The sequence below is a fragment of the Caretta caretta genome, chromosome 2 (assembly GCF_965140235.1).
Source record: "Caretta caretta isolate rCarCar2 chromosome 2, rCarCar1.hap1, whole genome shotgun sequence".
NCBI classification, from domain to species: Eukaryota; Metazoa; Chordata; order Testudines; family Cheloniidae; genus Caretta; species Caretta caretta.
The window spans coordinates 115,238,483-115,253,833 of record NC_134207.1 but is presented as its reverse complement, the minus strand read 5'-3'; the positions used below and the strand labels follow the sequence as shown (position 1 = coordinate 115,253,833).

Genomic DNA, 15,351 nt, shown 5'->3' with positions numbered 1-15,351 from the left:
GGGGCAGGGTTAAGCACCCTCAGCCAGTAGGAGCCACCTTGTGTTCTGGCTTTTTGTGAATCCAATTCTAAGGTGTCTAACTCAGGCTTTATGGATCCCAGGATCTTCTAGGCATCTGGGAGTTAGGCATGGCAATATTCATAAACAAATTTAGGCATGCCGGTAGTGAATCTAGGCCTAAAGGGTTAACAGAAGACAACATACAGCAGCATTTAGGACTCCTCTTTAGCTGTTGGGCAGATGTTCTGCCTCTGAGTTGCTTATGGACAGAGCAGCTGGCTGGAGTGGAAGTAAAAGAGAAACATATATAAATGCATGTTGCACGCTGAAGACCACTCATATACAGCAGCTTTCATATGGTATAAAGAACAAGTCTACCTCCAGTAATTTGAGACCTGGGCTGCAGGTGTGACTGAATAAAATTCAGGGGGGAAAGTGGTCATCAGATTGATTGATTACAATAACAACGAGGAGTCCGGTGGCACCTTAAAGACGAACAGATTTATTTGGGCATAAGCTTTCGTGGGTAAAAAATCCACTTCAGATGCATTTTTACCCACGAAAGTTTATGCCCCAATAAATCTGTTAGTCTTTAAGGGGCACCGGACTCCTTGCTGTTTTTGTGGATACAGACTAACATGGCTACCCCTCTGATAATTGATTACAATGTGTGGATATCACCTAACTTCTAAAATTTTGTCCAGTCGCTATCATGAAATGCTACTCTCCATTGTTCCACGAAACTGGGAAACAAAGTTATCTGCTGTGGCTATGTTTTCACCCCTCATAAAATCTAGGAGGCAGGTTCATTCCAAACTGCGGCAAGTAGCAGCTCGTTCCATGTTCAGGTGAAACACTAGCCACCCAAGTGGCGACCGAGTGGAGAAAATATTGGGCTTTTCATTGTTTTGTTTCATTTATTAACCATTTTTGTGGAGTTTACACTCACATTTTTAAAAGCAATTTTTATGATTTCGAGGACACGCATGCTTTAACAGCTTAAACATTCAAGGCGTCATCATGTTTGGGTTATGGCTGTTTGACCATATGAGCTATTAGTTTTATTTGCCTGGCTTAAATATGTTCTGACCACATAAAAGCAGCAAATGGCATGTATGTTTACGACAGATATTTTAGTTTTTCAGAATCTCTTGCCCTAAGTGACTTTTCACCAGCCATTTATTATGGTTTTTTGACTTAGAAAACAATTTAAAAAACATTTAAAAAAGACTGTAAACCACTATCTTGTACTCCTGAGAAGTGATCTTTATTATGAAGTCAGTGCTCTCCAATTCACAGTGCACTAATGAACCAGGCCTGTTTTGAAAGTCTGTCTGTCCTTTAGTAATGTAACCAGTAATTAAATAGCGTATTAAAAACTGCCTTTAAATAATACAAGGAAGATTAGTTTGGAAGGACTGACAAACCAGTAAAGAAAAACACAACATGGGATTGAAGTCCTCTGTAGTACACTACTAATCAGAAATTCCTACATCACACTATAGATACTATTAACAACTTTTCCAGTATTACATGGTGACATTTTATTTAGTTATTACTTAAGGTGAAGTTTTCATAGCAAAATAGTTGACTTTTATGGCTAGTCTGCCTCTGATTAAATTGAGCACCTGTAAATTACATAACCACTGGATTATGGCAAATTAGGTCTACAACAAGAACTAAAAATTTTTTATACACTAATAAAATCTATACAAAATACTTTTTACAATACTTGGATCAATCTGTAACAGTTTTTATATCTTTAAAAGTACAGAGTACATACACATTTTGGACTTTAAAATGGCAGATTTAATGCAGCTATTAAGTCTACAATTTCTAATTTAAATGCAGGTTTTTAACAGCACACATCCCAGAATGACATTTAAAAAAAATCCAACCGTTTATTGGAAGATATAAAGTCCTTGATTTACCATATTAAAATATAATCTATCAGAAGAAGTGTGTTGATGGACAAGTTTATAGATCTTGGACTATTGCATAACTCCTATTGGCATCAGAGGAGTTTGTATATTTATTAGAAACCAGGAGTTGGATCCTTACTTCAATAAGGAAAACAATTTTAAAATTTTTCTTCCACTAACAGTCTCATTTCGTCTATGTAGTTTGGTGAATTTTTGTAAGTAGTGGTGAATTCTATAGTTCAATTTTATGGTCACTAAGAAAAGACACTACAGTTCAATGAGAGTTAACTAACCAGTTAGCTAGTGTTTTAGTGAATTAGCTAGTCAGTAAGCCAAATATGCTGTGTAACTTTGATTCTTTGTAACCTCATTAAGATTTCAACTGAGCAATGGGGTTGGCGGTGGGGGGCTGCGGAGGGAGGGGAAGCTACAGAATTGTGGCCTAATATACACATAGCTTAACTGTAATAGCAGATTTAAAAAAAAAAAATCTTAGGGTACCTTGGCCCCATGACTGTAGCATTCACTACTTGGTAAGTTGTGTTTCCGAACTCCCACTACTACACCACTTAGAGCTAAATAGTGCAACCCTTTCTCTTGTTGGTGAGGACTTACACACGAATAGTTCTATGAACTATTTGTAGGAGTAAGTGCTCACCAATGTACACAATTGTGCAGAGATTATCCCTAAGGAAACACCAAACACATCTAGCTCAGTTCTGGGCCCTTTGTTTAGCTAACAACACAGCATATCTTTCTCCTCAGAAAAATATTTGTGCTTTCACTGTTCAACTTCATAGAAAGGAACTTGCACAAGGAAGCAGCATCCATTAACAAGCCAGTGTTACTCCACAAATCACCAGTGCAGGATTACTCATATAGGACAAATTAAAGTCAAGCAATTTTAAGAGTATACGGGGCAGCAGAAAGTTTTCTAATAAAATTTACACTTTGTCTATTAGTAGTTCAAATTCTCCATGTTGGCAAGATGCTTTATACACTATTTCATAAAATCCTATCTTTTAGCCAGAGTTTTGAATATTGCTATGTAAAATGTATTTTATTACCTGCAGAAGAAATAAAATACAAGATCTCCAGTCTTTCTATTGTTGGATAGTCTTAAGAAAAATATGCATTTCAGATTCCCAGCATAGGATGACAATGTAACCTGTATGAAAAGTGCACCATGAGCCAGGGTTTCTATCTATGTCCTCCATATTTGGCCACCCAGTCTGTTCTTCCATGTACTGGTTGAATTGGAGGTGGGCGGGTCAGGATATTCATGTTTTTTGCAGCTGGATTGTAAGTAGGGCCTGGTAATTGAGCACGAGCAGCTTTGGTTTTCCAAGAATAATCTGAAAGAAAGAAACAAACAAAAGGTCAGAAGCAGTGGGGATGAGAAGTTACATGTCTCACCATTTTAAAGGAGAAAAGAGCCAAAGCTTAGCTATTTGTGACTCATGGAATTAAAAGGTGCTAACAGTCCTGTGCCATTCTCAGTAGAAGGTTGTTCAGTGTGACTGATCTTGAAATACTAACGGGTTACTGCACTTGAACAATAAAAGATCTATTAAACTAGACAGTGATGGCTATATAAGGTTTCTATCAAGTCTAAAGCAAGTTTCCCAAAAAGTGTTTTTACTTACATGGATACAGGAGAGGCAAATATATTATGACGTGTCTTACTGGCAACTTTCATCTGACAAGCATCCCCCCCCCCCCCAATGTTCTCTGTTAAAATGTGTTGAGATTGAAATTTAGTCCAAAATTGGATTTTACAGCATATATATACACATCTGCACTGTGGACACTGTTATCACTGAAAATGGGTGTTTACTTGTCTGATAATTGAGTCTTAACTTGTTTGAAAATATTAACTTTTTTTATTGAGTGTTGGTCAGATTTGTCAAGAATCAAAATGGTGTCTGCTGGAACACCCACCTCTGCTGAAGACCCTCTCACTTTGTACTTCTGTGACTCTGCTTCCTTGGTTCTCCTCCTCCTCCTCAGCTGAGAGCTCCTACAGTATTACTATTGCTGGATTCTCTTTCTCTCCTCCTTTCCCATCCCTCTGTTGATTGTCTCAAGCTTGGTCATTGGTCTTCCTATTTTTTCACTCTACATTTGCATCTGGGTGACCTCATTAACTCCTACGATCTCTCATAACACCTCTTTCAATCTACCTCTACATCCCTATTCTCCCAGACCAGACTTCCCACTCCATGTTTTTCTGATACTTCCTTTTGGACGTTTTGCCACTTCTCAAGCTTAACATGGTTAAAACAGAACTAAACTTCACTGCTAATCCAATTCCCTTCCTTTTTTTCCTGTGATCATTGTCAACTCTGTGCTCCACATCACTCAAGCTCACAACTTTGAGGATATTTGTGATTCTTCCCTTTCCTTCTTTTTTCCCAGCCGTATCTCATCACTCCTTCCTCTGTGACATTCCTCAGATAAGCCCTGTCTCTTTTACTCCTAGCACTAAAAACTGTTCAATGGCTTGGTGGTCTCTCATCTGGACTCCTACTCTCTGGCCTTCCTAATTCTCTTCATTCCATCTATCCAATATGAGGCAGACAAAATAATCTCTTTTCCCTGCTGCTACAGCCAAATCGCTCTTCTCCCATTTGAATCACTTCACTTGCTCCCTGAATCTTTCAACATCAAGTTTCAACTGCCCTACATAGTTGAGGATTCATGCATTTAGAAGAGGCCACCCCAAGGAAGTGAAACTGGGGGACATATCTTCCCCTAGCACACAAGTACTATTTCCATTCTGAATTCTATTGGAGATAATGTTGATCCTTTTAGCATTAACTACAGCTCTGTGCCTTCTACCCCTCCCCAGAGGGGTTAGTGGCAACCTGGCTTCAAATTGAATTCTGATGGTAGTGGGGAAGATGAGCAAGTAGTCATGTATAGGGGCTGGCCCTTTGCATGTATGACTTACAGTCTGGGAGCCAAATGCAAGGTTTTAGCAGTCCTTTGTTTTAGTGTCCACACATTTGTTTGTGGATTCTGATTTTCAAAACCCTAAATTCAAAGACCTTGTCACTGTTTATCATTTTGAAAAATGAGCACTTATTACGACCTCCCCTCCTGATCCACAAAACCAGGTTACAATGAAACTACTTTTACATTGAATTTCAAATTATTTTGTTATTAAAACTTCACACTAATATTTTGATTACCTAGGAGGTACATATGTTATTTCTGTATTAGTGTCTATATTAGCAGTATAACTAACCAAGCCACAAGGCATTCCTCCTGGCACAATCACAGCATGCAGAAAACCACCAAACAGATCAAGAAGGCTGACATGGCAGAGCCAATCAAATATGATTTACACACTGAGCATTACAGTGATCCAAAGAAAGCCAGACTTGCCCATGGAGACAGCATGAAAATTAGTGTTACCCTTAAAAGGTGCTTACTCATAGAATTAGCACAGTGGTTTTCTCAAAGATATATTGCTCCAGAAGGTTGCCCAGAGTTCAATGGATATAATACATAGCTTTGCTGAGAGAGCAAGGACATGCTCGCATGCCAAAAACCAAAGCTGTATACATGCCTCTTATTGACATGACAGCACCTGAGCCAGACACGACAAAAGACTTTTTGGATGGTTAATTTTAGCTAAGCTAATTTTTTCTTTACCTTTTTAATGTCACTGATGGTGAAAAGATATGATAGGCAGAATAAATGAAAATAGATGAGAGCACAATTATTTTAGAAAATCAAAGGAAGCAACAAGCCCAGAAGCTTACGTTATAGGGAGAAGAAAGTAAAGTGCTACAAAAAAAGTAGTATTCTAACCAGAGAAGCTAGGTAGAGAAAAAAAAATGGTTATGGCATCCAGTTCATTATTATCTGTCTGCCAACACAGTACTGTCCCCTACAGCAGTGGTACTCAAAGTGGTGGTCCGCGGACAGGTGCCGGTCCACGAGCCATCGGCTGCCGGTCTGCGCGCACATTGGGAAAAAAAATTGCCGGTCCCCCACATCAGGTAGCTTGAGAAGCACTGGCCTATAGTATGTATTATTATAATTTTGTTCAGTCTAGTTTTAAAATGTCCCAAGCAATGGGCTTCCTCTACCTCTCTACAGAGATGTTTCCATAACCTAATTAATTTGCCAAAGTTTTTTTTTTTTTTTTCTTTTGAGCAACGTATTGGTCCTAAGATATGAGAAAGACAAGGTGGGTCAGACCGTGTCTTTTATTGAACCAACTTTTGTTGGTGAGAGAAACAAGCTTTCCAGATCCACAGACCTATTCTTCAAGTCTACGTTTTTCGTCCTTGATATTTAAAATAAACCTTCCATTTCTTATCATCTTATAACTTTTCGTTATGGCCCTTGACTCACTCTAAATGATCCCTTTCCATTCTTGGCATTCACAACTTTCAAAAATGTGCAGCCATGTGTTCTCTTGTGAGTAGCTGCCTTTTCCAACCTGTTACAGACCAACATCCACAAACTGGTGAATCAAAACTCATCCCTTCTTTGTGTTTGACTTTATTAACCAAGAAACCAACAATAAGATAATGAAGTACAGCTCAAATCTGTTCCCTAGGCTTTGCTGCTCCTAGGGTTCCTACCTCAGGACTGAGCAGCCCACGCCCTAGGTCTTTTCTCTCTCTCTATGGCTATGTCTATGCTACACACTCCCTTCAGTACGTAGAATAGATACACTGCATGTACCCCAGCACAGGTATAAATAACAATGTAGACGACGAGGCATGGTTTAGGTGAATAAAGATATGTCTTAACTCTCTGGGTATGTACCCAACATGGATCTCTATAAGCCCAAGCACAGCTTACCCCATCTACACTGCTATTTTCAGTAAGTATCCCACTGCCTCCCTCCTGACAGAGCCTTTCATTGATTAGTATAGCTACATGTGGCAGTGTGAACACAGCCTGCTTTACACTGCAGCATGTCGCTACATGTATCCTACGTGACAACACCAGTGGTGTGTAGCATAGATGTACCTTTAAGAGTCATTCCCATGTCCCTTATAGCTGTATGGAGTAATGAACCACCTGAAATAGTGAGTCAGCAAAGCATATTTCATACTTTTAGTGGGAGCAAAACAGGCCAACAGATGGGGTTTTCCAGACACCTACTGTCAGCCTGTTACAGTCCCTTTAACTGTAATGATGATTCCCACTGAGTTCCTTTAGGGCCTGATCCAATTTCCACTGAAGTCAATGGGGGGGGGGCCTGATCCAATTCCCACTGAAGTCAATGGGGGGGGGGCGGGCGGGCGGGGGGCTTTTTGTTGATTTCAATGGAACTTGGAGAAGGCCTTAAATCATTCCTCACAAGTCAGTTCCTCCTGTTCCTGATCATTTTTCCTGGTCTTCTCTGACCTCCCTCCAGTTTGCCAATATCTTTCTAGTGCCCAGAATGCGATGTCTATTACAGATGAGATGAGGTAACAAGTTATATGCAGTAAAATGTTGTATTGGTCTTAAACAGCTAAGTACATAAATACTGCAGGATAAAATGTAACGGTTCCTTTCACATATGCTTTAATACAATGCAGAACTACATCAACTGTAGTTATAGTCAGCCATTTATATTAGAGAAAATAGAAGTCAGACAAAATAGCCTAGCTACTTTGAAATTTTCTTTACCACAGCAGCATTATTTTTTGTAATATTCCACTCATCCAACACTATATTCTCATCTCAAAGCCCAAGGATTTACACAACCAACTCCCACACAATGAGATGAAAATACAACAGAATGCATCTTAAATGCCCATGCAAGGAGACCAGTCAAAACAGGCTGTTTAGCAGAGGGCCGTTTATTTAAAAAAAATTTGAAAAATAATGCTGAAATCTTTGGGGCTACTTCAAGATGGAAGCTTAAAAATTGGAATTTATTACTGATACCATATACCTGACTTTGTTAGTGGAAGGTCCATGCCATTTTGAAATTGTAATCAGTCAGATCCGCAGTAAATGTCAGTCAGCATAGCTTCATTCTGTTATGTCAATTTACACCAATTGATTTACACCATTACAGATCCAGTCCAACATATCAAGTGGAAAAAGAAAGAAAGAAAGAAAACCCTCTTAAAAGCCCTCCTTGGAAATTATGGGAATTGAACATCCTTCCCTGTGCCTATGGTGCAGTACATGATAGGGTTACAGAGATGCTTCTTACCTGATGCTGATGCACCAAGAGGAGCCAGTTGTATCCTTTGTCCAGCTGATCCAACTTCTTTTTTATGAAAGGAAGGGATATATCCTCCAGACGGGTTGTAAGCAGCACCTACAAAGCCAAGATTTTCATAGAATCATAGGACTGGAAGGGACCTTGAGAGGTCATGGCAGGACTAATTATCTAGACCATCCCTGACAGGCGTCTGTCTAACCTGTTCTTAAAAGTCTCCAGTATGGAGATTCCAAAACCTCCCTAGGCAATTTATTCCAGTGCTTAACCACCCTGACAGTTAGGAAGTTTTTCCTAATGTCCAACCTAAACCTCCCTTGCTGCAATTTAAGCCCATTGCTTCTTGTCCTATACTCAGAGGTTAAGAGAAACAATTTTTCTTCCTCCTCATAATAACTTTTTACATACTTGAAAACTGTTATGTCCCCTCTCAATCTTCTCTTTTCCAGACTAAACAAACCCAATTTTTTCAATCTTCTCTCACAGGTCATGTTTTCTAGACCTTTAACCATTTTTGTTGCTCTTCTCTGAACTCTCTCCAATTTGTCCACATCCTTCCTGAAATGTGGAGCCCAGAACTGGACACAATACCCCAGTTGAGGCCCAATCAGCGCGGAGTAGAGCAGAAGAATTACTTCTCGTGTCTTGCTTACAACACTCCTGCTAATACATACCAGAATGATGTTCACTTTTTTGGCAACAGCATTACACTGTTGACTCATATTTGGCTTGTGGTCCACTATGACCCCCAGATCCCTTTCCGCAGTCCTTCTTCATAGGTAGTCATTTCCCATTTTGTATGTGTGCAACTGATACTTCCTTCCTAAATGTAGTACTTTGCATTTGTCCTTATTGAATTTCATCCTATTTACTTCAGACCATTTCTCCAGTTTGTCCAGATCATTTTGAATTTTAATCCTATCCTCCAAAGCACATGCAACCCCTCCCAGATTGGTATCATCAGCAAACTTTATAAGTGTTCTCTGTATGCCATTATCTTAATCGTTGATGACAATATTGAACAGAAACAGCCTCAGAACTGATCCCTGAAGGACCCCACTCATTATGCCCTTCCAGCGTGACTGTGAACCACTGATAACTACTCTTTGGGAACGGTTTTCTAACCAGTTTTGCACCCACCTTATAGTAGCTCCATCTAGGTTGCATTTCCCTAGTTTATTTTTGAGAAGGTCATGTGAGACAGTATCAAAAGCTTTACTAAAGTCAAGATATACCACATCTACCACTTCCCCCTATCTACAAGGCTTGTTACCATAGCAAAGAAAGCTATCAGGTTGATTTGACATTTTTTTTTTGACAAATCCATGCTGACTGTTACGTACCATCTTATTATCTTCTAGATGTTTGCAAACTGATCGCTTAATTATTTGCTCCATTATCTTTCCGGGAACAGAAGTTAAGATGACTGGTCTGTAATTCCCTGGATTGTCATTTCCCTTTTTATAGATAGGCACTATATTTGCCCTTTTCCAGTCTTCTGGAATCTCTCCCATCCTCCATAACTTCAAGGATAATCGTTAATGGCTCAAATATCTCTTCAGCCAGCTCCTTGGGTACTCTAGGATGCATTTCATCAGGCCCTGGTGACTTGAAGACGTCTAATTTGGCTAAGTAATTTTTAACTTGTTCTTTCCCTATTTTAGCCTCTTCTGATCCTACCTCATTTTCACTGGCATTCACTACGTTAGATGTCCATTCACCATCAACCTTCTTGGTGAAAACCGACACAATGTAGTCATTAAGCACCTTTGCCATTTCCACATTTTCTGTTATTATTCCCCTCCACACACACTGAGTAACGGGCCTACCCTGTCCTTGGTTTTCCTCTTGCTTCTAATGTATTTGTAGAATGTTTTATTGTTACTCTTTATGTGTCTAGCTAGTTTGATCTCGTTTTGTGCCTTGGCCTTTCTAATTTTGTCCCTACATATTTGTGTTTTTTCTATTCATCCTTTGTAATTTGACCTAGTTTCCACTTTGTGTAGGGCTCTCTTTTGATTTCTAGATAATTGAAGATCTCCTGGTTAAGCCATGGTAGTCTCTTGCCATACCTCCTATCTTTCCTATGCAGTGGGATAGTTTCCTCTTGTGCCCTTAATAATGCCTCTTTGAAAAACTGCCAACTGTCTTCTGTTGTTTTTTCCCCTAGACTTGCTTCCCATGGGATCTTACCTACCAGCTTCCTGAGTTTGCTAAAGTCTGCCTTCTTGAAATCCATTGTCTGTATTTTGCTGTTCTCCCTCCTACTATTCCTTAGAATCATGAACTCTACCATTTCATGATCACTTTCACCCAAGCTGCCTTCCACTTTCAAATTCTCAACAAGTTCCTCCCTATTTGTCAAAATCAAATCTAGAACAGCCTCTCCCCTGGTAGCTGTCTCCACCTTCTGAAATAAAAAAATTGCCTCCAATACATTCCAAAAATTGTTGGATAATCTGTGCCCGGCTGTGTTATTTTCCCAACAGATGTCTGGGTAGTTGAAGTCCCGCATCACCACCAAATCCTGTGCTTTGGATGATTTTGTTAGCTGTTTAAAAAAAAAAACCTCATCCACCTCTTCTTCCTGGTTAGGTGGTCTATACACTGATGTACAAAGTTTTAAACTTTTGAGCTTGATTCAGGCAGCCAACAGATCTTTACTTGCTCTTCATGGTCACTTTAAAGCTTATTTATGGTACAACAACCATGCAAAGTATCAATTTTATATAAGAAACTGATATCTGTTTAGAAAATGTGTGTATGCATCTTTACTTAGAGTCCAGCTAGGATACAAAGGTCTAATCTACACTACAAAGTTAGACTGACTGAAGTCGACTTGTTTCGATCTAGTTGTGCATATCTGCATCTAAACCTCTCCCCCACTGATCTAACCTCCACATTACAGTGACACAATAACATCACCTTACTGAAAGATGAAAAAGCATGCTCCACCTTCCATCGACACAGTGTGAGAGTAGACATTGAATCACATGTGTTGACCCTAACAGTTCTCCTGCAGCCATCCCACAATGCCCCTATTTCTGGGCCAGAGGTCACTCTGGTCACAGTTTGGAACTCCACTACCCAAGAGACAGAGACTGGAACCCACCCTCTCTCTTTAAAATCCTCAGTATGTTTTTGAAATGCCTTTTCCTAATTGCCCATCCTGATGAGCACACCTACAAGCCCACTTCTGTGAGCATGCAATCATGCCAGCCCACACACATTCCTGTCTGGAAGAGCTACTAGACACATTCCTGCCTGGAGCAGGAAAGAAGTCATGGATCTCTTTGGCCTCTGAGGAAAAGAGACTGTACAAGTACAGTGAAAGACCAGCAAGAGAAACAGACATCTATGAGCAGATTGCACAGGCTAGTCTCAGCTCTGTTGTGCCCTCCCCACACCTCCCTGTACAGGAGTCAGCAAAAGTGGTACTCTTTCTGCCAACCTCCTCAGCTCTCCATTCAGGGCAGGGCTGAGAGCAGCTGAAACAATACATGCTTCCCTACCTCCCCAACCCATCCCACACCGAAATGCAGATCAATGACACAAAAGTCCAGATGAAGGATAAATCTTTAACAAAACATGGCCCTGGGACATTACGCAGGGTACAATCTGGACTATTGGATAGCATGTCCCCTCAGTTCTCCTGCCTGGGGTCCATTTTACACTGCTTCACTATGAGAGCAACCACTCCTAGCCTGCTCACACACAGCCTCCAGCATGTAAGTTACCCCCAGCTATACTGCAAGAGTGCTTCAGCCAGCCATTCTTGAATTATACTGTAGATCAGCAGTTCCCAAACTTTTAAGGGTCATGACACCCCTTATCCCTGTCTGCACCCCCCCACACCCCTTGGAGCCGGGGCTGGGAGTGGGGCTGCAGCTCAGGGGGCGGAGGGGTGGGGGAAGAGGACAAGGATAACGGCGCTGGGGTTGGGACCGCAGCTGGGGGTGGGTCTGGGGACGGGAGCAGGGCTGTGGCCAGGGACAGGAACGGAGCCACAGCTGGGCTGTGGTGGGGGCTGGCAACTGGGCCCGCAGCCAGGTGCAGCTCTGCTCCCGGCCTTGTCCACAGCCTCGGCCATGGGTCGGGAATGGAGCCATGATCAGTGGCTGAAGTTGGGTGCTGGTGCGGGGCGTGGGAGTAGAGCTGCGCGAAGGCTGGAGATGGAGCCAGGCACAGGACCAGGAGCCGGGGATATGGCTGGAGGCAGGACTGGAGCAGAGCTGGGGGCGGGAAGGGGTTAGGTGGTGCTCCATCCCCGCACCCATGGGGGCTGACCCAGACCCCACTGCTCCACATTCCTCCACACCTCCCTAGGGAGATGCGCCCCACAGTTTGGGGAAGCTGTAGAGCGACACCAGCAAAGTCCCCATCCCAGACTTCCCCCAGAAATCTGCGTCTTGTACTGCCAGTACCCTCCTTGACAATAAAAGCTCATATAAAGTCTGTCATTTCATTAATAGACTCTGTCATGGTATCAGCATATGTAAGGGTGTACCAGGATGTGACCCCTGCCCCTCACAATGCATGCATGGCTCCTCATGCAGGGCATAGCCATTGAGCCATCTGAAGCAAGTAATGGAATAATCCAAAAATATGAAGAGCTGATATTATATTCCTTAGGTATTATGCACCTGTTGTGCCAGAAAACAGTCCACAGGCTCTGTGATGCTTGCAGTGAGTACTGTGTGAGGCATTCTGTTTCACATCAATATTCTCCACACTCTTACACTAGTGTGATTTCACTGCAGTAAATGCAATTACATCAACGTAAAATCAGTGTAACCAGGTGGAGTTGCTCTGCACAGTTGCAGCTAGCATCTGCTTAGCAAGCTGCAAAAGTATAAAAACATCTGGCGTAGATGCATGTGCTTCTCCCCTAGAAAACTTCATACCCATTTCCCAGCAATAGTGCAGTCACACAGGTGGCAGAACAGAGCAAGTGTTAATGTAGACAGGATTCGCTGCATCATGAAAATGTGCATGTGAAGCAGCCCTAGTGGAGACAAAAGTCCTATAAATGCTGGCACTGTAAGCACTATGTCATGGACACTTGCTCTGACCTTGACAACAACAGGACTCTCTTGCATACACTGGTGTTAGCAACTTTGGAACATTTTGGCCACGTAATTTTAGTGTGCACACAGCCTTTTATATTATCAGAGTTTATCTGTAGTACAGAAAAATACTTATAAATTTCCCCCCATTATTTTCTCTTCTCCTTCTACTAGGAACTCTCTGTCTTAGTGGAAGAACATAGCAGATCAATACTTTCCCACCACCAAATTGTTAAAAACACCAACCAACATTTTAACTGAATAATTTAAAATTCATAAGACATACTCCAAAGCGGAGAGCTAAGCAAGGGTGTGCCTTAGTACAGCACCAGTGCTGTGGTGCTTAAGGCACTTGGCTGAATGCAGCACACCAAAAGCCTATTACTGCAGAAGCTGTTGTGGTTTATTATTATGGTGGTGAAATACTCTCTGGCTTCAGAACAGGGCTAGCACCAGGGCACAAAGATTCTAACAAGTCAGACAGCCTTAAATATTATTTAATAACTATATGTCAAATTTCTGTCCTCAGATTTCTGAGGCGGCACTAGTGTAATTGAGGACAGCCTACTGGGTGGTTTTCAAGTTGGCCTAAGTCCTATGGAAATGACTGCCTTCCCCTCCCACTGTCACAGGACCACCTCCACTAAGGACTTGATCCTGAACCCACTGAAGTACACAGTAAAGCTCCCATTAACTTTAATGGGGCAGGATCAATAACTAAGCATGTTTACTAGAGCTTGACAGATAGAAAAAAGATGTGGCCCAGTATTTCAGTATGAAACACTAAAAGAATTCTTTAAATATGTTCATATATTTGGAGTTCACCTGCTTGACACAAACTACTGTGGGCGAAGTTCACAATGGGGAAAATCCTTCAGCCTGCTCCATGCGCAAGTAAACAATCGCAGACTGACTGACCCCAGCTGTGTCCTCAATCCCCCCTGCCATTATAAGAGAGTTTATGGAACACAACTCAGTGGCAAGCAGATCCCCTGCATTCCCTCCTCTCACCATATCCCTCCCCCCTGCACAGCAAAACCAAAATGATCCCTCTGCAACTGGGATCCCTCACTTTTACAGGGAGGGCAGGGTTTGCCACAACATGGAATAATAGCGATTAAAACTGAAACAAAAGTGTAAGATCATTTGGAATGCATTATACAAGAGCAACTGTTACAAGAAAAGCAAAATAAGAAAATGCATGACATAACTATGCAACCTGCAAAGAATCATCTATCCCAAGCTATAATTGCCATAAATTACCTTTTGGAGCCTCTAAATTTTCATTCAACCTTTCTTTGCATGATAGTTTTTCAATTGGTTTAATTATGTTTTCTTCTGCAGAGAAGGCAGAAGAACGAAAGAACGAAAGAAAAAAAGTCCTTCAGAAAATGTAGATGAAGAATTGATTAGGTGATTTGTAAATAGAAATAGGGGAAAACACTGAAATCAAAACAGGTGAGAATGAGTGTTTAAAGTACCTTTATAACTATGACTTCAGACCTATGTTTGCAAAAAGGCCTTACCCTAAAGTAGGAAATGGTGCTACTGAACTCACCACCAGGCTTCTACTCAAGGGAAGCAGAATATAATTGATCACCAATGTAAATATAATAAATCACTCAAGCATGGTTAGCTAGTCAGACTGCAGGCCTAACTGAACCTAACCCTATAATTCTGCACAGAGAGAGTGCCTCATCATTTGAAACTAACCTGCTCTTAAATTGTTATGTTTTATGGTTACACTGAGGGAAAGGAAAAATACCATTCCAAAGTAACAAACTTAATTTGGTTAATTTCATCAGTTAAGGGGCAATGACAACTTGAAATCTAATAAGTAAAAAAAAAAAAATTAATGACTTAAAAAAAAAGGAGTTTCAGTGGCCGTACCTGCCTTTGGGACCCCTGCCAATGTCTGTGTTTTACCAAACATATTTTCATCTGTCTTTCTTAAATGCGTTTTACCCTGGTTTTGGTGTATAAAAGAGCCAGACAAGAAACTGATGAACTATAAAGGAGAAATGGTGAAAATAGCTTTGGAAAGTGCTATCAAATGCACAAAGTAAACAAACAGAAAATAAATAGTATTTCTTCTCTAAATTCTTTCAGTTATAGTTATTGGAGGTAAAATTTTCCAGACAGAAGTGGGATTTTTAGGTTGATTGTGTCCATTTCA

The 15,351-nt window shown here is 41.0% G+C and overlaps 1 protein-coding gene across 1 annotated transcript in view; it reads right to left on the bottom strand.

Moving 5' to 3' along the window:
* Positions 1 to 1,245: 1,245 nt before the first annotated feature.
* Positions 1,246 to 15,351, bottom strand: part of MAK (male germ cell associated kinase) — a 56,990-nt gene continuing 42,884 nt past the window's right edge. Inside the window, exons 13-14 of the mRNA XM_048839832.2 lie at positions 8,101 to 8,208; positions 1,246 to 3,277 (exon numbers count right to left, since the gene is read on the bottom strand). Coding sequence (XP_048695789.1) covers positions 3,123 to 3,277; positions 8,101 to 8,208 — 263 coding nt within the window. The 3' untranslated portion in view covers positions 1,246 to 3,122. The remainder of the gene's footprint in view (positions 3,278 to 8,100; positions 8,209 to 15,351) is intronic.